Genomic DNA, 27,744 nt, shown 5'->3' with positions numbered 1-27,744 from the left:
AGAAGAATAAAAAGAAGCCTTCATGACTATGAGGCTATCTTTTTCATCAAGCTGCTTTTACAAGAGATGAGGAGTTAAGTTCAAACACTTTTCCTACACTGTTATAAAACAGTCTGCTCAACTGGTTAGCTGTGCTAAAATCATAGCCACCACAGAACTGAATTATTTACTTATTATTATGTTGTCTGCTGTAAATACTCAGGTGCTTTTCCAAGTTTTTTTCCCCAACTCATTATTTCCAAAGGAAAAAGACAAGTTTCATTTTGCTGCCACTTCTGCCACCAGAAATACACCTCTCTGGGAACACAGGTGTATGCTCAGGGAAGGTGTCATTGAGATTATTAGAGCAATGCAACATCAGTTAATTTAGAAATACTACTATGATTGTATTACTACAGCTACTGCTTTCAGTAGTGACCGACACAAAGAGATCCAAGTCTGGCACAAAGTGAGCTACTGCACGTTTAGCCAGAGCACACGGACTTCGTTTTGAGCTGTTAAGGCCACCGCTCTGCACGGCCATGGACCACGCAGCAGATGTTCGGAGACCGAAGTTGTTTGCTCATTTGAACTAGATATAAGGCACCGGGCAACCAGAAGTCAGTGGCTTTCTGGGAATACCTTTTTTTTTTTTTTTTTAATCTCCAAGTTGATTCTTTTCTCATGAAACATGAAACTCAGGAATCGATTTCTGTGGTGTGGTGTAAAACCATACTACCATGAGTGCAACCCTACTCACCCAGTAACCACTGGGACTATATGAGGTGAAAATCAGTTTATCAGAACCTAGCCCTTAATATGGAAAGCAAACAGAAAATCATCCTATGAGTCATGAGACCCAAAAGCGATAAGAAATAGTTTCTTGTTCACCAATTAAAAAAAACAAACCAACCCACCCACCGGTGAGCTGTATCGATTTGCCATGATCTGAATCTCCTTACCTGCACATTGCCTTCAGACAGAGGAAAAGAAGAGGGGAAGAAAATGTGCTAATACAAAAGAAGAACAAAAAAACCTGAAAGGGAACAGGGAAATCACAGTTTTGAATGTTATTCATCAAGGAAAGCTGCTTAAGCACATAAGATAACTAGGGCTCTCTCCATTCCCATGATAAAAATTTACATATTTCCAGAGGTGTTAGCAAGTGAGTTAGGGGGTTTTGTGGGTTTTGGTTTTGTTGGTTTTTTTTAATTGTGCACTTCTGGCATATACATGGCAGTAAAGACGGATGGGACTGTGCTGATGTGCAGTGTGAGAAGAGATAAGGAAACTGCTGCGACACAAGGAAAAAGGCACAGCCCTCATTATTACAAGGTCACAGTTTTGCCACCTGTAAGAGCCTTGCAACAAAAAACAGTTATTCACTGGGCATTTTGCTTCTATGCATTTCTTTCCTGCTGTTAGTATTACTGTTTTCCCCAACTGATTTACAGTTCTGCTTAGAGCGAGCATTCTCTCCCATGGTAAGAACACAAAAAACAAGGAAGAGAAAAATATGTAATATGACTCACAACCACTGCCAGCCTCAAATATTTATTCTTCCTTCAGGCATTGATTATGCCACTGTACAGAACACTATGCCACTTTCTGTAAAGTTATTTAAATGTCTCGCATCTTATTCCTTTTTTTTTTGGATGCTTATTATTAGGAGGATCTCTTCCAGGCTAATAGCACTAGGACATGTCATGTCTGCTTTTTAAAAAAAAAAAAAAAAAAATCTCATACAATTCTTACATTCTTTTTCCCTTAATTTGAAGGGCCCAATTTGACACTGATTCCTCTCTGAAATAGCACATTCTTTATTTATAGTTTTGCATGAGTAATAGATGGTTTTCTGTCTTCACCCACTAGAATGCCCCCGACAGAGTCTACAGGACTGTCTTCCAACCCTGACCAAAGTTCTGCTCTAACAGATGCAATGGACTCTGGCTCCCCATAGAGAGCATATGCATTACTTAATCCACATAAACTACCAAAAAATTATTTGGGTTGACATTAAAACACTCTTGCTGCTATGTCAATCTGTTAAAAAGGAAAAAATCCCCACCCTTCCCCAAAATCACTGACTATTCAGAACTGGTCCTGTTCTACGAATTTGCTTTGCCTTCTGCCATCTTCTAGAAGAAAGCCAGGACAAAGGAGTGACTAAGGACCCCTGCTACTTCTACCACCCACAAACAAAACTTAAACACATGCCAGCATTTGTAAACACAGATTTTCTGTTTCTCCTTGTTCTGGAAGTGTAGAGGATGATTCTACTAATAGGTAAGTTTGTCTTCTGTTCAGGGATAAGACTAGCTGCGTCACAAAAGAATGCCAAGCAACCTCCACACCACCACTTCTCAAAGAGGCAGAGCCATCCTCTAGGGGAGAAGAGGGCACCTCCTAAAGGACAGCATTTTAAGAGAACCTGTGCTCTCCATGGCTCCCTGTGATGTATATACCATGGTTTCTAGTGTTTTGTTTATTGAAGTCCACTGATCATCAGAAAACAAATGGGCAATGCAACTAAAGAGAAAAAAAATCCAGCCAAGATCAAAGATGCCAGATACACCAGTAGATGAGAGCCTGTGCTTCCAATGCTGTGGACCACTTGACAATAGTTTTCAGTGGAGGGGCCTGGAAAGACAAAGTAGTCATAGGTTCCTTGCAGAAAGCTACTGAAATCATCATGGAGCTGGCCAGAGCCAAAAAGTCCACCGATGCATCTCCTTAAACTTCTAGACATCTAGATCCCTCCTAGAGGACAGAAAGGAGGAAAAGAATTGGAAAAGCGGAAGGCCAGAGGCAAATACCGTATAGCTGCAGGGTTCCTGTGTCAATTTAGTGGATGGGATAATCCCAAAGAAGCCTCCCATATTGTAAGAAATGGTGTCAACATTGTTTCCAGCTCCACTCAGCCAAAAATGTTTCCTTCATAGTAACTGCTGTACTTCCCTTCACTGAGATTTCTTGACCCCAGGGAGTGAAGTCTGAAAAAAAAGACTTTGCACCCCTGAGTATTACCTGCTCTCAAATAAACAAGCAAGGCAAGGGAAAGAGATAGGGAGAAATATAGGAAGGGTGTGGGAGAGCAAAAGGGTAAGTAATAGGCAATAAGGTGAGAGAAAGAATTAAAATAAACTCAGTTGGACGATTTGGAATAATCTCCTTTTACTGAGTGGTCAATCATTGACTCCACGGTGGCTTGGAAGTAATCAGGCAGGAGGACCTACTTCAGCTGATGAACTATGCAGAAGTCTGTCCCAAGGCTGAATTAGGCAAAGGGCACGGCAAGAGGCTTGATTCCACCTCTCCCCTCTGGGAATGGAGAACAGAAAAAATGAGGCAGCAACAGGGCTGGAAGAGACTGATCAAAGGTCCAGAGTGAGTCAACGGCCAAGTCTACACCTCCTTTTCCTGTTCGCTGAAAGCAAGATTGACTCTAGATGACATCCAAATGTACTAAAGAGCTCAACCTCTTTCTGGAAAGGACAGCTCTAGGAACAGGCACTAAATACAACTCACAGCAACTAATTCATCTGTTGTCAATTGCCTTATAATATTTTTTAATCAATAGCTCCAAAAGCAAGATTGTAAGACAGGGCTCACACTGTAGAGGAGGACTACAGCTTTTGAAAATATGCAAAGACTCAATCCTGAACTAATTGTATTTCTGGGGTACAGGTCAAAACAATTCACATCAAAGAGGAAGGACCACCTTGGCATTAGAAGAGTGCCTGGGACTCAGGAGACTGAGGTTCATCTCCCAACTCTGTTCAGAGTCGGTCATCTTAGATGACTCTGCCAAAATCATGCGATTTCCTTGCAAGTCCAGCACACCTCCATAAATCAAGGATAACCACAATTCTTCCCTACTTCTCTGGGACTGCTTCATGACTGCACTCTCCAAAAAACTGAACAGCAGCAACAGTGCAGGATATTTTGGCTACACAGGCAACAGATACATTCCAGGTGGTCCAACCTCAGTAGGTGCAGCACTCAGATAGCAATGGTAGACCCTCACCCTGCAAGGGGGGTGTCAACAGCCCTTCCCTGCTCTTCCTTCAGGAGACATTGATGGCAGCTCCCATGCCAGTGGCAGCTGATACACAGGGAATGATGTTTGCCTGCAAGGGCAGTATTGACTGCATGACCAGCCACTTGGTGCTTATACCGAGGAAACCGTGATGGGCCAGACAAACGGCCTCGGGTGCCCAGCTGCTCCATGTCAAGGCATTATTACAGCTTGCTTTCAACTGCCCTAATAAATGCACACACAAACATATTTATATCCACGCAAGCAAGAAGCAATGTGCCTGTGCTTTCCCCTGCAAATGGAAAACAGCACCTCTCTTCCAAATGCTGACAAGCTCCTAGGGATAACCTTTCACAAATAAACAACCTGCTCTGCTCCGAGAGGGATTTTATAAAGAACAGAGATTACAATGGGCTTAATCATGATTAAACACCGATCTGGCTCAATCTGCTCAAAAGCAGACAAAAGATAAATAAAAACCTCCAGCAGATGCATTTCATACTGGAAATTCTGGAACCTCAATTGACGTCATACTTTTTATGTTCAGATAATATCTGGAGGAAACAGTACACTGGATCAAGAAAACAAAAGCAAATTTCTAGTTAAAATTCTCTGCACTCTGTGTAGAAAGGAGAAGGCTACAGCAGGGAACACACAGCACAGCTCAGCATTTTACAAACCTGTTTTTGACTGTAGCTGAAATTGCACTATTAGAGCGATGCCACTAGAAAGAAACAAGCACTCCCTTTTGTCCTCATCTCCTGGTCCTACCCTGTAAAAGTGGGCAACATTAGTCATTGCATTTCCCCGCAGACAAAAGCTGCTTCTGATCGATGACAGGCAGGTTAATTTTCTTTTACTAAAATAATGCCATCTCCTCAGCGTCACCCTCGTTGTGGCGCATTGATTCCTTAGGCGCAGTATGAAAATTCTGTATGATGGGCAGGGGTTGAATCTGGCAAAGATCTCCCAAATACAGACATCTGGTCTTTCCTACGAGTGAGGAATCCCAGGAAACAGATTCCACATCAAGGGAGACAACTCCAGCTGTGCTGCTGAGGGAGGTAGAAGTAGTTAAAAAATGAGCACAGATCCTAGGGGTTGCTTGCTTACAGTGCTAAGCTTCCCGTTTTATTCAACAGGGTAAAGATGTTCCCTTCGAGGCAAGAGAAGTAGCTCTTCATATGGGGTGTGTGTGGGGCAGAATTCTGTCTGGAGGAGAAGGCTGATCAGAGCTTTCTTATCCTATCATCCCAACCCTTCACGTCCGCACCAGCAGAAATGCCCAGTGGATGACCACGTAATGTTTGGCCAGCAGACAGAAGAGAGGCCTTCCTGTACTAAGACAGCTAGAAGCTACGTTGTTGCCTCTCCTGGTGCCTAGCTAATGTATCCTGTGCTTCACAGCTACAGGACCTCTACTTCTGAACACCAGGTGAAAGGCTTTCAATCCCTTTTGATTTGTGACCTCCAAAACTTACTCTGGTGAAGGTGAAAATTCCCACAAAGACAATGTAAGCCTACTGATAATTACTTTGTTCTTCTCACTCTCCTCTCACTGACATCTTGGATGTAGCTCACAGTGCATAAATTTGCCACCACTGGCACAGACAGACCTTGATAGTGAAACTTATGTTACTTATCCTGATTTTCAAGGTGCAAGTTATCAACTTCAAGAACACCATCCCTGAACAAAATCACAACTCTCACTCTAATTCCTACAGTGCTTCAGCCCACCCAGCATACCTCTCATGCCAGCCTAGGCAAGATCACTTCCAACTTCAAGCAGAACAAGCATCACTTTGCAGATGAACTCCACACTTTCACAAACTGCTGAATCAGAGTTATGCGACTTGCCTTTCCTAGATGAGAAGCCAACAAACTGCTCTGTCTTCGGAGTCAAGTGGACAGTCCTTTCTCATCCCCAGTAACAGCACATGCACCTGCTTATTAATATACGAATAGGAAACCAATGGGTTACTGCTGCTTGTTCCCAAAGCAGGCTTACCTTATAAAAAGCTGTCAGGGGGTTACTAAATATAATGTTGTTGTACAGATTATTTAACTTTCCTCAATAACCTACCTCTGAAGGAGAAATGAGTTCAAGAGCCCATGTTAACACCTGAAAGGCACAGGGGGGAACATCTGACAGAACGCAGAGAGTATTTTTATTTTTCTTACAATATGGATGACTCTTCCTGCACATCCTACCGGCATCAAGCACCAATGAGAACAATTGTTTTGGCATACTTGTTGCCTATGGAAAAGGACTACGGATTTAAATGCTAAAACAGCAACCAATGTGAAATGTCACCTGGCTAGGCAGTTCAATCTGCTAACTACTTAAACAGATTTATTTTTAAACTATAAAAACAGCATGTTCCTCAGGAGAATTATTTTTTCCCCTTCCCCAAATAAATACAATTAACACTTGCCAAGTAGAGTTCTTCATCTGCAATTAAGGACTTCCCAAAATTAGACCAAGTAAAATATTCAAAAACACATTGGGGAAAGAGTGTCCCTGAGGATCTCTCCCAGAGTTGTGCTTCTGGAAGAGGAAGAAGTGCTTCATACAGGACACAGCGCCAACAAACCTGCATGCCTGAGATACTTCTTTCTAAAGCCTGAGATACTTCTTTCTAAAGCCTGAGAGGCCTTGAACCCTTGCGGGGACAAGGCTGTCATGACCGCAAGCCCTCCCTTGGCAACTCACCGGCCGAATTCGTTCCTGTCCCAATGGCAGCAGCACCTCTGAAGCAAAGGGCATGCCAGCAACGCAATCCCACAGCAGCTGGGGCAAGCTCAGCGAGGAGGCAGGGGGAAGCAAACAGACCTACCTGAAGGTTCAAGGTAAGACAAAATGCAGGTAAGCATGCACTTAGTTTTAAGCTGCCAGTGAGACCGCTCACGTGGAATACGTGCTGGAACAGGTCTGACGGGCTACGGCCAAAACTAACGCAAACAAGCCCATCTCTGACCCAGAATTTTCTCCAGGTAAAGGCTCTTGTTCTTCTTACATGACCTGGTCCTGTTTCACTGAGATAAATTATTATTCTCCCCTTCCTCTTAATGACAGCAAGCATGGTGCTGGGGTCCAGCTCCACAAGCAGCACCCCCCTTCTGCAGTGCTTACAGGTGCCCGTGGCACCCCAGAGAAACAAACCAGCTGATGAGCAGCATTCAAGGGTCAGACAAGCATGTCCTGGTCAGGACCAGCTGTAATTAAACCCAGCCAATCATCTCTTCTGTCTCAGCAACCCCAGGCATAAACGCAGCCAAGTGTGGCAGATCTTTGGCTTGGAGGGTCATTTTGGCCAAATTTGCCAAAACATTCAAATAGAGTCTTTGCATGACACAAAGGTTCTCACAGTATGATCAATTTATTTTCAATGGGCAAGGTGGGAAAAACATTTAAAGACCATAAAGTATCTAAGATAGTCAGAACAGCATTAAACCTTTTTGCCGTAAGCAATCAGTAAATACCTGACATGCAGCTTTTGAATCACAGCAGTGCTCCACTACACGAGGGCAAAGCGTTCCGTGACATATCAGCAGGGGGCTGCCATCTTCTCAAGACCCTAACGGTTCAGGTAGGTTCTCCCAGCCTGCTCCTTCATGTGCCTCGCCTCCCAGACCGTCATCCCGTTTCAAAAAGGCTACGATAAACTGTGTTTTGCAGTGCCAGATAATTTTCTGGTACTGTCTCAAGGCCCTGGTTCTCAAGAGACTCGCTACACATGCGCTTAACTTCAATGTGATTTGATTTAAGGGTGCTAGCCTGCAGCACGGACACAAGGTGTGTGCCCCTAAGTCTTCTCAGGGGTACTGCTGTTCACCAGCGTGCTTCTACTCACTCTGGGTTTCCATGCAAGTATCAAAAATATATAACAACACTTCCAAAGCTGACCACCGAATTTTAGAAATAATAAGGTCACAGAAGTTCAAAACCAGGTATGACACACTAGAAGGTGCCCTATAGGAAAAACACTTTTAGGTTATCATGTCCATAGCTATCTTAAAGAAAAATTCCCTTCAAAAACCAGAAAAATAAATCGTGCAATGAATATTAAAATATTATCATTTAATAATCTTCTGCATTCCTGCAATATAATGCAGATAAATAAAGACTTATGAATACAAAACTCAGCATGTGTTCTCAAAACCTGACTCTACAAGCAGGCAGGACAAGGGATTTTGTTCTAGTCTACTTTTTTTTCCCCTCCTGTATTTAAAAAAATAAAGACAGCAAATTTCTTTGAACTTATATAATTCCACCCTGTTATTTTCCAGAGGGCTAAACTGGCCTTTTAAATTCTTTAAGCTTGGCATTGTATGAAAGCAGGTATCAAATATTCAAAAAGCTCAATTTAGAAAGGTCATTTTCCTGAGGCTGAGCCTTTCTGAAGAGCTTCCTGCAGAGCTCCAGACAATGTCTCAAACGGCCATTCCCACCAGGCTCAGGTCACTCGCCCTCGCCACGCAGTGTTTTAGGAGGCGTTGGGCCAAAGGGAGGTGCAGGCCCGACAGAAAGGTGAGAAGCGTACAGCGTGTGAGGTGCCAGAGAAGCCGACTGCTGCAAATGACAACAATTTGTGAATATTTACCTGTTTTGCACAATGAATGATTGAGGACAGTGTCTTCTTCTCATGCAAAAAAACTACAGTATCACCTGCCTAGTCCTCTGTCGCTGCCTTTTAACAAAATCCATGTCTTCGTATCAAAATCTGAGTTCACCAAAGCCAACGAAGAGATGCCCTTCTTGAATTAACTGGGTTGTACATAGGACCCCTGTGAAACTCATCTCCAGTCAGCGGCAAAGCACAAGACTGAAGCACCCGCTGCTGCTGGATTTAACTTCCCCCAGTATTTCTAGAGTACCCAGCAGACGTAGCCATGGCTGTCTGGCTTTAACACAGTGCTGCAGGACCTTCTCCTTCACACAGACAGGATACGCTCAAGGCAGGAGAAGGTCTCCTCCTTCCTTGCCAAGCCTTGCCAGGTCACTCATAGGTACAGAGGGGGCGCTTGGGTCAGCAGCAGCTCAATGCCTGCCCTAAGGCAGCAGTTTTCCCAGCAGGGCTCGGAATCTAGTCATTTTCTTTGGATCCTACCAAGTCTCTCGTATTTCTATGCTGCCTCCCAGCTGGCTCCTTGGTCTTCTAGATGAAAGAGCTGGTGCAGAAAGTGAAGGGAACCCACCAGTCCCAGCGTAGGCACTGGGAGTCCAGTCCTACCCTCCAGGCCAGCAAAACCATCATAAAACAATAAGAAATACAACATTTGGTTCTTCAGGCAGAAGGAAATGATCTATAGGGTACTGCTGCGTTTGCAATACCCTTGGCTGAAGGGCAACACCAGGTTTTATTATTTACAAACCCTCCAGCCTTTTGTGGCTACTGGTTTTGCTGTAGCTCCAGAGGTGGGATCTCAGGCTCCTGAGGCACCAGCACCTTGGCTAAGCCAACGGGAGGTCTTAGGCACTGGACGAGGGGATGCACCCCCTGAAGAGGACCACACTGCTTGGACTCAGAAAGCCATCGGCTCCGCACAGCTCCTCCTCTCTGCCCCCAACACAGCTGAGCGCAGGCTGTTTGCAAGCCCCACCATCCCTGGGACGGTCAATGGACGGCACATCCCTCAGCTCCCTGGAAGGCCAGGCTTAAAGGCAGGCCTATCCCTGCGCAAGGCAGACAGGAGAAGAGCTTGGGCTAACATGCACCACATACTCAGCTGGTGGTGTTAGGGCTGCTGTTGAGTAGCTAGCTGCTTTGATCCTTTCATTCCTAAATTAAACTGTGTTTCTTCCAAGGCACCTCCTGCCACTCTCCTGAGCTGGATGCTCAAAAGGGGCCCCTCAGACGCTCTTTCTGCTTCAAACATTCATCATTGTCGGTTCAAATCATCTACTTACCCTAGCTGTTAGCAAAGACTAATTTCAGGAAAGCTAATACAGGCAGACTAGAGGCATTGTTTACTGCAAGCTCATTGTAAAATCAGAAGACACCAGAGCAGGCAGTCAGCTTGGACAAAACATCACCCCTCTGACTTCATGTACTGTGTAGCTAGAAAGATTTCCTGGTTTATGCTCCATAAAATTAGGAAGCTCTACTAACACAGAGGGCTTTAAGAGCTTAAATGTATTATGACAGTTGTATTAGATATATTTTTAAATACCTTTTCCAGTGCTTCTCTATCAACCAGCTCCTGCACAGCCAAAAGCTTGATACTGTAAGAAAAAAACAAAGAGGAAAAAAAAGAATGAATCACTCCATTGCAAGCATTACAGAAACACAAGTAAGAGCAGAACTGAAGCTCTCTTTGTATCTTCTTACTTCACAAAAAAAATCTGTCAAGGTACGGCTAGAAAAAGTACTCAGGATATAATAAACTAAAGCAAGAGAGAACCAGTGCAACTCTGCTTTGATTTAGCAGTCCCAAACAGATTTTCTGGTTTGTGACTTACAAGCGTATTTGAATTTACCTTGCAGAAAAACTGCATTAATCATTACATTTTTAATACCCTAAATTAGCACTGAAGGATCTTCTGAACGACAAACAGAGAGAATGACTCTAAACATTTCTATTGTTTTTAGTCAACTTTGTTCTTCAGCATCAACAGTACTGAGTCCCACAACAGTCATTCACAGGGATTTACAATATTATATATGAGGTACAATAATTAAGACAACCCAGCTCAAGAAATTTGAGGGAGGTAGGAGGCAAACATGCATGACTGTTTAGGTTCACTATACGATCAGTGGCACTTCGGGATATGGTTTAGTGGGCATGGTGGGTGTTGTGTTGATGGTTGGACTTGATGATCTTAGAGGTCTTCTCCAACCTTAATGATTCAATGATTCTATGATCAACGAAAGGAGAGAGGAACCTCACTTCCCCAGAGCAGTCCAACCTGCCTGTCTATCATCCCCTATGTCCTCCCATAAGGGAAGAAGCTGCTGTCATGCTACGCTGCCCCAAGTCAGGCTTGCAGAAAGCTGGCAAGCTTTTCACCCATGGACTAGACTAGTAGTGCAACTCCGACTGCTCACCTTCCTTATCCAGTCGTAAAACCACTCAATGTATTATCCTTGGACTCCAGAAGATAACCTCCTTTGCCCAGAGATATAAAAACATTTGTGTGGCAGTGGAAGAATAAAATGATGCATATAAATATTGTTTAAATGACTCTCACGACTCTAGAAAGACACAGCAAACAGACTATCGTTAAAAGCTTATATTCAAGACTGGGCGAATAGTCGACACAGAAGTCTGCCAAAGGATATAGTTTTCCATGTACTTACAAGAAGTTTTATTAGCCTTTCAAAACCTCAGAGCAATGTTGCATAATTCCTGAATGTCCACCGACATCTTGTACATTAATTATGCATGTCCATCCTGTAACAGCAGCTGGCAAAACATAGCTTGATTCCTGTCCTTCTACCGTGTTACAATGCTTTAGAAATATTCATAGCCTAACTCCTAAACACGAATGTCCTTTCACTTTAATGTACTTCTAGTTTTCAGATGTCTTCAAAGCATCATTAAAAGTCTGCATTCAATGAATTATAAAATAGCCCCAGACCATACATTTCCAGTCTGTCGAGGCTATTATTACTAAGACAGAGAGGGTAGAGATGGTTCAGAAAACAGCAGGATAATCAGGGATTAAAAAAAAGGTATTCCATTAAAGCCCAACCACTACAGTAGCAGGGGGCACATGATTTTCTGTTACTGTTTGGTGAACGCACACAAAGGCTGCACACAAGCATTCAGCTGAACTGGAAGGTACTTAGGGAAAGTACAAAGCCAATACAAGGTACTTTTTAACATCATTTTGCTTGTAATTGAGCCAGAAAGCAAAATAAAAACAGGATGGCCACCAAGCAAAGGCAGCACCTCCATTTAAAAACACCCCAATGTTGTGTGCAACCCTGAACTTCAGAAGAAGCCTAGGCTGATGCATCTTGGAGAATGAAGTCTTCCAGATTAACATAGGCAGTAGCAACGCAGCCACAATCCAGGCCTGTCTCTGAATTTTGGGCTCGCCTCTTAGTTTTGGATGACTTGCCCCTGTTGTAGTACACTTTGGAGAAACACAGGACAGACAAGAGGGAGGTAGTCTAACACACATGTGGAGGCATCCTGGATGCTCACAGCCAGCTGGGGTTCTGCAAAGATGGCTTCAAGTTCATGTATATATAGTAAAACCTAACATTTCGCCATTCTCTGCTGCAAGCTGCACAACAATGTGGGTTTTGTTATGCAAATTACTTTTGTCTTTTTCCTTTTGAAGCCAGAGATTTTTCGATGACTTAATCATCAAAAGGTAGCATTTATCAATCAAGGCTGCTGATGCTTCTACCAGCTGACAGATTTATTTCTAGAACATTAATTGTGAATTATCTGACCCTCAATAGCTGCAGAAGAAAGATGTAGGCTGTCCCAAATGCAAGTACTGTTTTCATTAGAGATCATCTTACTGTACAAACCTACCCTCTGTCCCATTTACACCAGTAAAGCCCCACAAGAACTCCTTCCACTGGTATGCTTTTATTTAAAACAAAGTATACCGAGTTACACAGAAGCAAGTAATAAAGGAGGAGCAGGAATCTTTTTACTTATCTCATATTTACAGGAATGCTGTACTTCTGTTCAGAGGTGAGGAACCCATACAAAACCTTTACGTCCTATAGAGATACTGCATATGCAGGGCCAGGAGAAAATCTGAATTTCATGTTGTTACATGACTTGCAACAACACTGGTTTGACTCTTGGTGAGAAAAAGACTTCCCTCTACTGTTATAAATTTAGAGAGATCAATGTTTGCCCAGTACTTTACTTTTTTCTCCTCAGGTGACACCAGGTATTTTTTCTGGGTCAGAAGGAATCAGCAAATGCAAATATCAGCCTTCATACAACCAGCTGCAAGACACTTCTTTCCTTGAAGCACCACCATGGATACTGTCTCTGCCTGTTGCATTACAGTCCACTACCTGGAAAATTGCTCTTGATAGCCAGTTATTTACTGCTGTTTCTTCCAGCAATTCCAAGTAACATTTGTACATGCTACTTTAAGCAGTATCAGCCTGGAAATGCAGCTTCTTTCAAGGCTGCTGCTTTGGAGGGGTTTGATGCTTTGGAAAAAAAAAAAAAAAATCAGGCTGTTTATTTAGGCACTACATCAACAATCCTACAAACACTAAAAACATCTCCTAACTATGTATGCTGTTTGTAGCTTATGTTCACCAAGGATTTCCGAGAGGATGGGAATATAGCTACTCAGTCACTAAGAGAAAGAGGGGGAAAAAACCTCTAATAAAGCAGAAATGCAGAGAGAGTTACCAAAAGCCAATGCTGAAGCCCCAAGTCTTGCTGTCTACAATACAACGCTTAATGTACTTTCTTTTATATACCATGTTATAAACCCTTTTTCATCCCCACCTTCGGTATGGGAACACTAACTCATGAATAAAGTTGTAGAAAAATGTATTTCCCGAAGAAACGTTTTGGTTACTGAAGCTCCAATTTACCAGCTTTAAAGCACCCTGGTAAGAAACCTGTAACGTAAGTAACTATACTGACTTCAAGAAAATGTCCCCGCTTGTATCTGAAACCCTATTAAAAATACTTACTGACTCAATTACATACATGTTCTATTTAAACAAAGCTATTGAAATTAATATCCTGGCACCCCAGGCACACTCAAAATACTTGAAAACATGCAGCTATCAGGATGAAGGACTCCCCTCCAGCAGTAAAAATATGCAAACATGATGTGCTGTCAAGAAAACACATGACTCCCTCTTTTTTTGGCCATGGGTGACGCACGGCGTTCTCCTCTAAGGGAATTCCTTTTGGTTTCCAGAAGATGAGTCACGGCGCTGAGTGAATGTCTACAGTTGCAGCACATTTCTACTCCTCAGGGTAGCATTGACATCCTTTCCTCAAAGTAGTCTCACTTAAAAACGTGTAGCATTGGGTTCCTGTCTCTAATCCCAGGCACCCAGGACTAATTTAAGCCTTTTTAGCAACCTTTTGCAATACTGCAAACTTGCCGATGGGTGCCTTGCTGGTGGGTGCATTCCTATTCACCACGAGCCGTCGTCGCGTTTCATTCGCACTGAGCTTCACTTCCCAGATTGAGTCCGTGTTGCTCACAAAATCCCATCTGCCCGTGCCACAGGGGATGTCAGGGCCTTCCTAAAAACTACTGCCGGTCACCTGCCCGCAGACCGAACCTACGGCTCTGCAGCAAGGCAGACAGGACAGACAGAAGCTGCTGCACAAAGCAGAGCCAAGATCCATCCGCGCAGAACGCACCTGAGGTTTTTCACCGGAGAAAGAGAAGCTGTTGCCCCAAAAAACAGCTTGAAGGGTGCTCTAGGATAGGGGCAGAGAGGATTTAGGATGACAGCCAGTTTCTGGACCACCCTTGTGCATCTCTGGACTTGCAGCCGCTGTGGATGCATGTCACCTGGCTGCTGCCATCAAGGGGGAAGGTCTCCAGAGCAGAGCCCTGCACCAACAAGCACAGCGACCTGCGTCTGCGGAGCTGAGGCTCCCCTTCAGTGTGGAACCTGGTAACTTTGGGGAAAAAAGGAAAGAGGAGGAAAGCGTGAAACGTTAGGTTTGGTGACCAGAGTCAGCGAAGTGTCCAAGCAAACGCTTGGCCGCAGAATGGCGTCCTTGGATGGGGCCAGGTGCTGTGGTGCAGGGCGGCTGCGAAGGTGGAGCGGCAAGACCCCAGCGGGACTCTGGCACTCCCAGCGCCTGCGCCTCAGCTCTCCATGCCTTCTTGGCCAGCAAGCAGCTGGTGCGTGGTGGGTCTCCGGGCATGCCAGCACAGCCGGATTTAGCACCGCTCTTGCGTCTCTTTCCCAGCAGCAGCCTTCCTCCCTCCTCAGCCCGGAAGAGCAGCACTCCCCAGGCAGCCACAAGGATCACAGAATCATTAAGGTTGGAAAAGACCTTTAAGATCATCAAGTCCAACCATCAACCCAACACCACCATGCCCACTAAACCATGTCCCAAAGTGCCACATCTACATGTTTTTTGAACACCTCCAGTGATGGTGACTCCACACCACCCTGGGCAGCCTGTTCCAGTACTTGACCACTCTCTCTGTAAAGAAATTTTTCCTAATATTGAGTCTAAACCTCCCCTGGTGCAACTTGAGGCCATTTCCTCTTGTCCTATCGCTAAGTTACTTGGGAGAAGAGACCAACAGCCCAGCGCTGCCTGTCTCCTACCTGCGGGTCGGTACGGCACGTGGCTCGTAGTCAGTCTTCACCGATCCAGGTTTGTCACCCGGCAGCAATGTGAACTGAGGATCGGTCTCAATTTGCTTCGCAAGCTTATACATCTTTGTTTGGGGCCTGGGTTTTTCTGAAAGCCTTGTGCTTTCTATTAGTCAATGCATAAGCCTGACTGAAGTTAACAGGATGAAGAAACGCCATTTGACTCGTCTTAATTTTCTGAATCCTTCTTCAGCACACAGCTGTACCAAATCACGCTTCAGCTAGACTCGCAGACATGATTATAAATAACCTGTGCAAAGCCCACTCAACCCCAAACCATTATTTTGGGCGTCATTAAATCATTCCCTCTTCCCTCCCTTTCGGTCCATCCACTTTTCCCCTTTGTTCTTGAGATAAGATCCCATAGCCATGTTATGGCCTATGGTGAAGTTTTATGGACTTACATATCCAAGACTAGAGCATGGATGCACGTGACAGAAGTGCCCCCAACTCACATTGGGGTTAACTAACACAAAAGAAGAGGACAAGACCCCTTGGGTCATCAAATCTGTACGCTAAAATTGTATTTGCATATCTACACAAACTGACCTCGCTCATAAATCAGTTCTGCTCTACAAGATGGGCATGAAACATGAGAGTTGGAAGAAAAAAGAGCCCCAAAACGCAGCCGAGCTGTGCTAAGGACCCTTGGTACCTGGGAGGGAGCACTCCCCATCATCCGCCCACGCTCCCCGCACCTGACCTCAGTCCCCAGCTCCCCTGCCGCAAGGGCACGCTCCATTTCATCACCATTCACACCGCAGCCTGCAGCCCCAATTTTCACTTTGGCATTTGCCAGATGACAGGGTGAGTAACGATGAGGATGGGGAAGCGGCCGTCGTGGGTACACATTCACCACGAGGGCTGTGGTGCGTCCCCGCTGCAGCCAGCTGTCGCGAGTCTGACATTAAGGGCTGTGATTAACTGTTTTCTAATTGTTTCAAGCGCAGGCAGAAGCTTAGGCACCAAGCACGTGCTGCTTCGGGAAGTCCATGGGGGCTGGGGAGAGATGGTCAAACAGTGACAAATAGGGGAAAAAAAAACCCAAAAAAAAACATGCCATACACTTAAGCAAATGGCGGGGGTACTTAGGGTGAGGCTTTTCATGGGTTTGAGGGCTTTTTTCCTTTGGTTGTTTGTTTTAAATATAAAGCTGCTGCTGATGTATTTGGAGGTGTCCCTTGCTGCTAATGTCTAATGAGACCCAAGGCTTGGTTTCTTGACTCTGCCCTCCCCGGTGACGATTCCCTCGCGCAAAGGCAGGTAGGTGAAAGAACGGCGGGCTCCCACCCACAGCACGATGGATTACACTTAACACGGTGAGATGACCAAGGAGCAAGTCTCTTGAGCACTGACTCGAGTTCCAGCCCCGGGGGGCTGCAGAGAAATCCGTGCTGCCCACCCTTGGGGCTGCCCACACCAACCGGTGACATAAATGGGGTGCTTCTACAGTGAAGGGGTAACCTTTAAGATGTTCCTCAATGTGCACTGTGAAAAAACATCTCATTTTTGCTGGCATATCCCATTTACAAAGTTGACTTTCCCCTGTCCACTCAAACCCCAGTGAAAACAAAAGCAGACAGAAGAGAGAAAAAAAAAAAGCATGCTTAATGACTTTCAGCCTCCTAAGCTTCCTCCGACTACCCCTACAAAGTCTGACAAGAAAATAAAATCGTTTTCTCCTTTTCCACTAAAAGCATCTGCGTCTTCTCAATCACTCCTTAAATGGAAGGAAAAATTGTGTCCGCTGCCACGTCTTAACAGCTGCTGGAAGCCACCAGAGAGCTGATGAAGTAAGCTGATGGGCTTGGATGGGAATACCATACCATATTGCTTTGGGACTAGCTGCCAGCTAATGACACAACAAAATGTGTTGGTAGTTTCTCAGGAAAAATATATCTACAGTAAGCAGAGATTAGGATAAAACCAGGGAGCTGCATTTCCTTTAAAAAAAAAAAAAAACTATATTTACTTTACATATATCTATATTACAGCATAGTATGTATTTATATAAATACATTCTATATACTTATACTGTATATTAAGCAGCTATTATTAATTTTATATATAAACATTTTGTATACATATATATGTAAATTTGTTTAGGGCTATTTTTTGGCCATTTCCTAGTTCAGATGAAAGCAGCTGTTCTTTGACACCTAGCCACCATCGTTTTGCCTGCAGAACGGTTTGAAGCCAAAAAGCAGCTGAAGGCTCTGCAGCTGGGAAGGAAACCAGGAATAAATGGAAGGAGCTGAGAAGTTGGAATCCATCGAGCGAATTGGCGGCGTAGCACAGGCCAGACAAACACTGTTCCCCAGACGTTTGCACTCACAGATCCTATTACATTATGTGAGCGATTGGAGTATTGGTCATGGGGAGAAAGGAAACTGTAATGGAACTAAAAGAGGGAAAACATGAATTATGGATGGTTACTACTGAGAGCTGAAGCGGGGAAGCAGCAGCATTGCCCAAGCTAACAGGCAGGAGGCAACTGAAATAGTTCACTCCTTCCTTTTCCCATTTCAGCGGTTCCCTGGGTCCAGGGATGCTCTCTCAATCCTCTCTCGCACACAGTTCTCTCCTTGCTATTCTCTTTCCTACATCCGCGGCAAAGCCACCATTTTGCAGGACCTACAAATTTTGCATTGAGAGTCCGATTTAAGTTCAGCTGATGCTGTGGTTTCAGCACAGCTGTATCAGGAACAGAGCGACAATTCATGAACCCTGGGCTCTGTGTATTCCCAATGCATGAGTGCAAAAACAAAGAGGGAGGTGGCAAAGAACAGCAAAATTCTTCCTAGCACTCTGGAAGGGAGTAAGACATGCTCACAAAATGACCCAAACCACAACCAGCAGCCAAAAGCATGTGAATGCCCACATATGATGAGACTTGGAAGCCTTCTTGACCTCCTCTCCTTGGGAACACCCATTCCAAGCTCTTCCCAAAGGGGAGAAATCCATGCTGCTGTGCATACGGACATTTCCTACATCAGTAAGCAGAGCAGATCATGCACAGTGACGTTAAGAGAGGAGCTGCTCAAAACTCCCAGACTCTCTGTAACTTTAAAGAGAGACCCTTGTTTTCTTGTCCATCTACCCAGAAAAGGTGTCTCCTGAATTGTGAGGCACTGATGCTCGACAGAGCACTTCTGCAAATTCTGGGGGTTTCAATCATAGAGAGGATTAAGAACAGCAGGGAAACATCCTATTTACCTCCTCCTCCACACAGAGGATCACGTCTCAGGCCTAATTCTTTCCTTTTTCAGGTAAGGGGGAAGGAGCCTGGACATTGTCTACTCATTTCCATCTGCAAGAAGTCTCCCTTTCTGAAGATTACATCAAACGTCTAAACCAGAGGAAGTGCAGATGGAGCATCCTTTTGGGGGCACGCAGCATGTGTGTGCACGTAAATACTCATTCATTTTTATGTTGGTACAGGTTTGCTACCCCACCTCAACTTGGGGTGCAGAGTACCAAAGACCAAAGGGCTCAGAGCTAAATGCACTTTCTAGAAACGCTTTGTTTGCTAAGTTACAGGCCATCCTGTGGCCTTTTCTTCTGCCATCCTCTTATTCTTCTTTCCTATCCTTCACCAACTCTCTCTCTGCAAACTGGTGCAATGCCAAAAGAGTGGCAGCAGTTAGAAAAGTAAGCATCATGAAAGACTTCCAAGGTCCTCAGAAGAAATGCTAGTTATTAAGGGCTGAGAAGCATTGCACTTGATTGAACAGAATCAAAGCTGACTCCTGAGAGGCAAAGGTTAATTAGACAAATGGCTCAAAAGGATCAATCTGTTCCAACTCATTGTTTGTTGACTTATTTTTTTTTTATTTTAAAAGAGAGTTTAAAATAGACTAGGCAGCTGAAAATAACCCCCAAACTCCCAAATGCATGCGATAAAACCACAGAAGGCCTGAGACTGCCAGTAATATAACGATTACAGAGTACTAGCCTAATGAATAAAGAACAAGCCAATCAAATACCTGTATTAAATTATATTGAATGCAGCAATCTTGTCTGCATATATCTACTAAGGGGGACCAGGTACAGACAGTGGCAATGCAGCTTCATTTCCATTCATTTCATTCAAAACTCGGGGTGACAATCCAGGAGATCTCTGTCACCACTTCCACCTACTCCTTCACCAATTACTCCTGTGCCGAACGCTTCACTACATGATGATTCAGGCAGCATAAAGGAATACTATTGCAAGTGGAGGAGGGGGGGAATAGTCTGATGACTGTTATATTTACTCACACAAAACACATGAGTAGTTTCAACTCCCTTCTGACAGACAGCAAACCAAAACCAGTTGCCAATATTAAAAAAAGGGGGGAGTTGGCTTTTAGGTTAATTTATACCATGATAAAAATGTGTTTCCCTTCTTCCATATTGCATTTCTAACTATATTTAGCTAAAAGTAATAATGTCTCCCTTCAAACCAGTTCACCTTATGTCCAGTGGTTTTGAAATTAGAGAAAATGCTCTGTATAAATGTTCACAGTCTTAGGAATTTTTTTTATTTATTGTTTTTAGATTTTTTGAAAGGATGCATGTTTCCTTATAATTCTGCAGGAAGAGAGAGACTCACAAAGAGTGTTGTGTTTGCGGCAACATTGATTTCTTCTGAGTCATTAAAACTGGACATGGGCAAGTTATTTAACTTCTACTGAATTATTCAAATCTGTCCAACAAAGGAGAAGACCAAGATTGAAAACAAAAATTTAGAAGCTCATAAAAGTCAAAGGTGACTTAGAGCTTCCAAATATAGGCATTATGTTATAGTGTAAATGGCCTCTGGCATTTGGCTCTTTTTCCAGATTTTCTGAATCATTCCCTGCTGGGCTAGAGCTTCTTAGTTCCAGAAATGGCACCTTCTCCAACCCAACCCTGCCCTACTGCAGCAATGGAAAAACTGAGTAGTCCTTAGTTAAATCAGCTGGACATGTTTGAGAAAGGGCACACCACCGCACCATTGTTCTGCCATGAAGAACAAAGCTACCAACAGAGTTATGGGGGCTTGGGATGCAAAGCGATTAATAGGGACTCTACTTGAAGAATTTACCTCTGTGTCCCTGCAAAACAAACTTGAACTTGGGAAGCAATAAAATGCAATTTGAAATAGTTTGAATCCCCTTTCTCCATCAGGTATGTGAAACATATGCTATCAAGCTCTTATGCAAAAGCTCCTCATGTCCCCTTATTCATTCTCAGAAACTTAATGCAATGGTACCTTGTCATACATGCACATCCTCCTCTCAGACATATGGGTTTGCCCAGTTAAAAACCTTGCAAAGGAATACAGTGGAAGCCAGTTTGTTTTGTTAAATACAGGCCCAAGAATAAAGTTGCAGTTTGAGAAAAATGCAGGAGAACCACAATCAGCTGGTGGCATCTAAGTGCTGGTAAAATTTAGCCTGGCATTATGCAAGGAGTATTGAAGCTTCCTGACTGAATCCGGATACAGAACTTCAAAGTCTTTTACAGTATGCTCTTAACAAAGAGACTGACCCTCAAAAGTTGGCTCCTACTTCGAAGAGGCTGGTGGAGCACCACAGCAATTGTGTGTTTCAGGTGAGCATCTTCTGCAGAAGACTTCATGCCAAAGTGGAATTGTTTAAACGGTGGAAGAGGCCAAATACTGGGGATTAAAATAGCAGAATAATCACAACGGCTGCTCAGAGAGATGCTACGAAATCGCTGAGGAGAGGCAGTGCAACAAGAGGGAAGGACCACTACAGAAATCCAGAGCAGCGCTTGGGCAAGTGTACTTTTCTCCACGCCTTTCACGAGCAGCTTACGTTGTCTTACAAATTCAAAGACATTTTGACAGAAAGGATAAAATTAAGTGCATCATTACAACAGGTAAAGAATAAAGCAGAAACTGTATTAGCAGACAGCCTGTATGTTTTAAGGACTTCCCACTGTGTGGCTAAAACCCAGCCCAACCATGTTTCTAGAGTGGAGCTCAGGAAGCTGGTGACAAGACCTTGATGCTGCGGTGCCCTGCAAGAGCAAGGGGCAGGCATCAAAGGATGAAGAAAAGACTTTGCCAAGGTGGCTGAGGCCTTGTCACCATGGAGTGGGGAGGGGAAAGGAGGGTTTGGAAAGGTAACATTCCTGCATTACTACGCCGGCAAAAGTCTTTGGGGCAGGCCTGGCCTAATGCTATCAAGTATGCACGTCAACAGAGCTGAGCGTGTCAGTCAGCACAGCCATCTACTGCACCACAAACAGGAACGGCGGCAGACTCCACTGCCAACAACCACGTCATTCTCTTTATGGCATCTATACCACACGATGAAAGAAAGTCCGCAGTAGACGAGACTTCCTCAGAACTGTCACTTGGCTAGCCCACTTAAAGTTTACAGAAAACAGAACAATTTGGTACCCAAACTTTGAAGGATTATGAACATACATACATCCTGCTAAAACTGTGGTCAGTTGCACGTTCACAAATGTGAAGTAAAGAAATGCAAAACTGTGAAAAGAAGCAGGAAAGAGGGAGCAGAGGCAGAAAACCCAAGTTTCGCATACCAGTAAAGATGGCACTCCTCTGCCTTGCATGCCCCCGAGCCTTTAGCTGTCAGAAACGCCACTGAAGACAACTGAGTAAGGCTACTCACAAGTGGAGTTGATGTCAAGCCATAAAGAATTTTGTTTATGCTGATGTTACACTCTCAGGTCACCAGAAATGCAAAGAATATTGTAGTCAGAAAACAATAATCAGACTGCAAGAGCCCACAGAAAGCACAAATCAGATGAGAAAACCACCTGTCACGTAAGCGTCAGAGGTTAAAAGCCTCCTTTCCAAGAGCTAATTACAAAAGTATCCTACTAGCTTCATCTACAACATCATATGATACTGCATTAGAACAGGGAATTTAGCTTGTGGGGCATCTGGAGTGCCATTTATATAACTCTAACCCAAATAGCAGAACAGACAGTCTTTCTATCAGTTTGCTTAATAATGACTTTGAAGTGTGATAGGGGCTACATGAAGCTTAAGCCTCTGGTTAGCCAAAACCCACAACCTCATATAGCCTTTGCTCTGAGTATCAGAGTAACACGGAAAGGTTTTGATTTAAACCTCCAGGGGATGCATCACATAGCTGCAACTCTAATCCGGGAGAGAATGTAATCCTTCCTCAATTCTCAAAGTTGGAAAAACTGGCTGAGTCGGCACTCTCCCAGCCAACTGCTGTCCTCGAACCAGCCTCTGCTCTGTTTGCTGGCAGAGTTTTCCGGCAGAGCTATACTAAGCAGAAGGGACAGATCACTCAGAAAGTAAGTATGCAACATAGACGTAGAGCAGAACAGACTACAGCCTGCTACCATTCACTTTTTCTACTGCATCCCAGAAAATTCCTAGGGACTGTGTGTGGTAAAGGGAAGAATCCTCCACCAACCAGATCCTAGGTATCTGTCTCCAGGAGCACTACAAAACCACAAACACAAAAACGTTGGTCAAAAAAGACCATCTGATGCAACAATCCCCTCAACACAGGACTATCATGAGGTCAGCTGTGGCTTCACCCAGCTGAGTCTTGAAAACCTCTAAAACACTAAGACTCCAAGGCCTCGAGATAACTTCTTCCAGTGCTGCACCAACCTCCGAGCGAGGAAGCTTCTTCTAGCGTCTGTTCTGAAGATCCCAAAGCAGCCAATTGCCCACTTGTACTAAAGCAAGGGATTATTTTACCTGCAAGTGCTGGAATTCTTGCTGAACTTCGTAACGCTTCTGTTGACCCAGCTGACTTTCTCCAGGATTTTCTGGATTGAAGGGCCACCATCTGCCACGGCAGCCACTCCCCCAAATTACATGCTGTTACAGTGCATAATAATTTATTACCCATCATAAAGGATAATTACCCTATGTAGCAAACACGTGCTACCACAATAGTCTTTGTTGACATAGGAATAGGTTTATCTGACTAGACAGATGGGTCGAGTAACATTGTCTTCTTCCTGCCCCAACAATGGCTTGTGCCAGGTTCTTTAGAGGACAGGGTGAGACACATAGTAAAGAAGCCAAACAGCTTCTCTGCTTTTCCCCCCACTCCTATCTCACATAATGGGATGTCACCACTGTCCATGTAATTTTCTCACTTGGTGGTTCCCAAGCTTTCTGAGCTGCGAGCTGCTGTCAGGATTGAAGCTGCTCTTCATGGAAGATTACACGCCGTTGCAAAACTTTTGACCAAAAGACACTACAGAAGGGATGCCTCGCCCAGCATGAAACCACAGTCACGTCAGTCACACCTCAGGAATGAGGGAGGCAGGGGGCAACTAATCCTTTATTTGAGCTTCTGCTGAGCTCCTAACCAGCATGGCACTTTCTGGCATGGGCCTATTAACGTGCCATGTTAACAACTCCCTTGAAGCAAGCACAGCAGGAGGTTTTTCCCTTGTTCTAATATGTACTTAGAAAATAGCACAGTCGAGTTATTTTACATTCACTTATCACAGTAGCCTTTTTGTTCTAGCATCTCATGACTTTGATATCAGAAAGAACCTCATCAGTTAAGGAACCTCATTAAAATGACCTGTTTCTTCTACAGAAGAGGAGAAATCTGAAGTTTGTATCATGGGAGATATCACGTTAAGTTTTAAATTGTGGAATAACAAGCTTCAAATCAAGAGTGTTGTATGGGTACACACTCAGCAGCTTTTGTCGCTAGCAATAATGGGTGCTGTTACAAAGGCAGATTAACCATCTTTCAATTAAAGGCTGCAAAAAAGCCTGTGTACAGTGGGACACAGTAAATGCTGCAGCTGAGTACTGTACACAGGAGCAAGTCTTCACCTTCCCACCTATTTACGACAAATACAACCACTGCATTTGTCAGAATAATAAAAAAAAAAAAAAAAGCGCATCGCGGTGTCAGTCTCCAGGTGCTCCGATCTGATAAGGAATCACGTGGAGCGGCTGGACCCCATCAGGCAGAGCAGCACCACGCTGAAACACAACAGCACCACCCAGGCACCCTGCTCCCAGCGCCAGCACCACAACCGGGATGGCCGCGTGGCAGTGCTCCATCTCCCCTGATGGGCAGCAGCGCTGACCAGACACCAGAGGTGGCCACCCGATGGACCTCTCCCCACGCCACATCCCCACCATGTGGCAGTTCTCCTGCCTGTGTATTTTAAAGTTGGGGTCTTCATACACTGTTCCCCGTGGAGCTCCCCGTGTTTTATGAAGGTGGCAAGCGGTGCTGCCCCCAGCACGGGCAGCCAGGGCACAGTCTGGCTTTCTCCTGCAGCTGCAGAGAAAGAGGTTTGAGCCGTCTCCGCTCCCGTTCAGCTGCTGTTCGAGTGAAGCCAATTTACTTGGCAGACAAGAAGCTCCCAGATTAACCTGGATCAGCTCCAGGCGCTGAGGAAGAGTAACAAGCAGCTCGGGGGAGGATCTCGGAAACACATGCTCCGTAAGCGGCGATGAGCGTACGCCTGAAGCTGCAGAGAAGTGACGACTCTTGTCCCGCATCCCGTCAGAGGTGGAGATGGGACAGAGCCATGGTGGCTATAGTCCCGGGCCATAGCTTCATTCTCTTAGACCACCTTACTTTTTAATGCCTCATTTAGACATTTTACAGGGCTGGAAAACATATGCATTATATACGTGCTAATTATATGTACACGGCTCCTACTGCACATTTCAGAAAAGCATTAATGCATTATTTATGACTTCAGCATTTACGCTTTGTGATTTGGACCATTGCTCTGATTATTACAGTAGCCCTCCCCCCACCTTTTTTTTATTTATTTGGCCAAATAGTTCCTATCTATAACCTTGATTACACTTTGCAAACACTGGTTTGTGGAGGATTAATTATGGTGGTAGAGGCAGGGGAAAAACCTGGTGGATGACCAGTCCTAGTTTAGAAGCACAGGACAGCAGTGGGAAGCATCATGGTCGTCTTCTCAGCAAGACCCAGTCAAGTAGCAGAAGTTTTAGGCTGCCTCATTCTCAAAGCACAGCAAATAAATCCCCAAACACTGAACAGCTACAGCTTAGTCTTAAAAGGCCATATGCTATTTAAAAAAAAAAAAAAAAAAAAGAAAAAAATCAAACCAAAAGCAGAGCACCTAAGGAATCACACAGGCTGGGAGGATGGAAAGGGACATTAATTTCATTAGACAGCTCTCATTAAACACAGATGCCTACAAATGGCCACAACTGCCACAGTATACAGCCAGCACACAGGTACACAACCAGTTACTACAGACAGTTATAGTTATATGGAAGCTTATTACATAAATTGCAGAGGGCTGAGTCTATGGAGGAATTTTCTTTAACCAGCTGGCTAGTATCCACTAAGCTCTAAAGCAAGGTTTAAGGTGTAAAGCAAGGAGGACTTGTTATATCTACTTCACCAGATGCGAGGCAGGGGACAATAAACATGACTCTGGTGTGTCACCAAAGGACAAAGGTAAATTTAAAAGTAAAACCACAAATCCTTCTGATTTTAAAAGGCTGTGAACTTGGTGGGGATTTAAAAAAAAAAAACACACAAAACTTTTAAAAGTCTTTCAAAGAGCCATGAAAAGGAGATTTGGTTAAACACATGATTCTTGCCATCTTCTTATTTGTGCTACACAGCGTGAGCAGGGCAAAGATTTAAGGTGCTTTGGCCGTGAGTGGAAGCCGCCTGCCGCGAGCTGCGGGCAGCACGAGCTCCCCGAACTGAAGTAACCCTGCGCAGGCAGGGATCCAGCCAGACGTCTTAGGGGTTACTAGGATTCACATTTAAAGAGCAGAAACACTGACTTCTCTCTCTGCCTAATAAAAATAAAAATTGCCAAAGGCAGATGTCTCCACGTGTTAAAATTCGGTCGGATATTATGTGGTTGGGATTGCATTGCCACGGAATTTAATAAGAGGAAGTTCTCTTATCTCTCTTGGTTAGAAAAAAAAAAACATGCCTTTTTTGCTTTATAGAGGAAAGCGAAAAACAGCACCCACTGCACAGCCACAGCCTCTGTGCTAGTGTAAGGCGGGGGGGAGTTCCTGACGTTATGTGAGTCCCAGCAGCGTAAGAAAGGTTAATAGAGTTTATTGGACTTCTAACAAGGGATAACTCTAGCATTTCTTCACAGCCCATATGCATCAGAAAGGTGATTTTATCTGTTTTCTCGTTTGTTCCTCCATGACTAAACTCAAGGTCTCTGCCTCCAAGCCCATTCTCCTTTCTGAGCCAACAACCAACCCCCCTCGCCCTTCACCTTGGGTAAGCTGTGCAGCACACGTAAGGGTACTGAAGCTCATAGACACGGGAACACATTCACTAGTCGGGTGGGAGTGTTGGTCTGCTGGAGGGCAGGAGGGCTCTGCAGGGGGATCTGGGCAGGCTGGATCGATGCGCCCAGATCAACTGTATGAGGTTTAATAAGGCCAAGTGCCAGGTCCTGCACTTGGGTCACAACAACCCCATGCAGCTCTACAGGCTTGGGGAGGAGTGGCTGGAGAGCTGCCCTCTGGAAAAGGACCTGGGGGTGCTGGTTGACAGCCAGCTGAACATGAGCCGGCAGTGTGCCCAGGTGGCCAAGAAGGCCAACAGCGTGTATCAGAAATAGCGTGGCCAGCAGAAGTAGGGAAGTGATCGTGCCCCTGTACTCGGCACTGGTGTCCAAAGAAGGGCAACAAAGCTGGTGAGGGGTCTGGAGCACAAGCCTTATGAGGAGCAGCTGAGGGAACTGGGGTTGTTCAGTCTGGAGAAGAGGAGGCTGAGGGGAGACCTCATCACTCTCTACAACTACCTGAAAGGGGTTTGTGGTGACATGGGTGTTGGTCTCTTCTCCCAAGTAACAGGTGATAAGACAAGAGGAAATGGCCTCAAGTTGCACCAGGGGAGGTTTAGACTAGATATCAGGAAGTTTAAACTAGATATTATGAAAAATTTATTTACGGAGAGAGTGATCAAACATTGGAACAGGCTGCCTGGGGAGGTGGTGGAGTCACCATCACTGGAAGTGTTCAAGGAACATGTAGACATGGTGCTTCAGGACATGGTTTATTGGGCATGGTGGTGTTGGGTTGATGGTTGGACTTGATGATCTTAGAGGTCTTTTCCAACCTTAATGATTCTGTGATTCCTCGGACGGGACTGATTCTGGTTTGCAAGCTAGGTAGCCAGGATATCCAGCGAGAAGGAAAGCCTCCACACCTTCTCCTGATGAAGCAGAGTCCACAGAGAAGCATTTCAGAAGGCACCTGTCCCTCCAGCTGGCTGGCTGCTCTCCCAGGGTGGTGCCAACCAGGCACATGGGGCTTCCAGAACATGGCACCAACTTTGTCCTACAAGAGACCTGCCTACAGCCCCTTGGATGCTCACCAATCTTTCACTAGTTTAAGCAATCAATTATGATTCAAATGATTACTATGGCATATATATGCAAGACAACGAAGAAGATCATCCCCTCCCC

At 44.6% G+C, this 27,744-nt stretch overlaps 1 protein-coding gene across 1 annotated transcript in view; it reads right to left on the bottom strand.

Annotated features, from left to right (window-relative positions):
* Positions 1-27,744, bottom strand: part of EEPD1 (endonuclease/exonuclease/phosphatase family domain containing 1) — a gene marked incomplete at both ends in the record, with an annotated part of 65,407 nt that overhangs the window by 19,426 nt on the left and 18,237 nt on the right. Inside the window, one exon of the mRNA XM_082014776.1 lies at positions 10,193-10,244. Coding sequence (XP_081870902.1) covers positions 10,193-10,244 — 52 coding nt within the window. The remainder of the gene's footprint in view (positions 1-10,192; positions 10,245-27,744) is intronic.

This window comes from Phaethon aethereus (genome assembly GCF_964289735.1).
Source record: "Phaethon aethereus genome assembly, chromosome: 2".
NCBI lineage: Eukaryota > Metazoa > Chordata > Aves > Phaethontiformes > Phaethontidae > Phaethon > Phaethon aethereus.
This window is presented reverse-complemented; position numbering and strand designations above follow the sequence as displayed.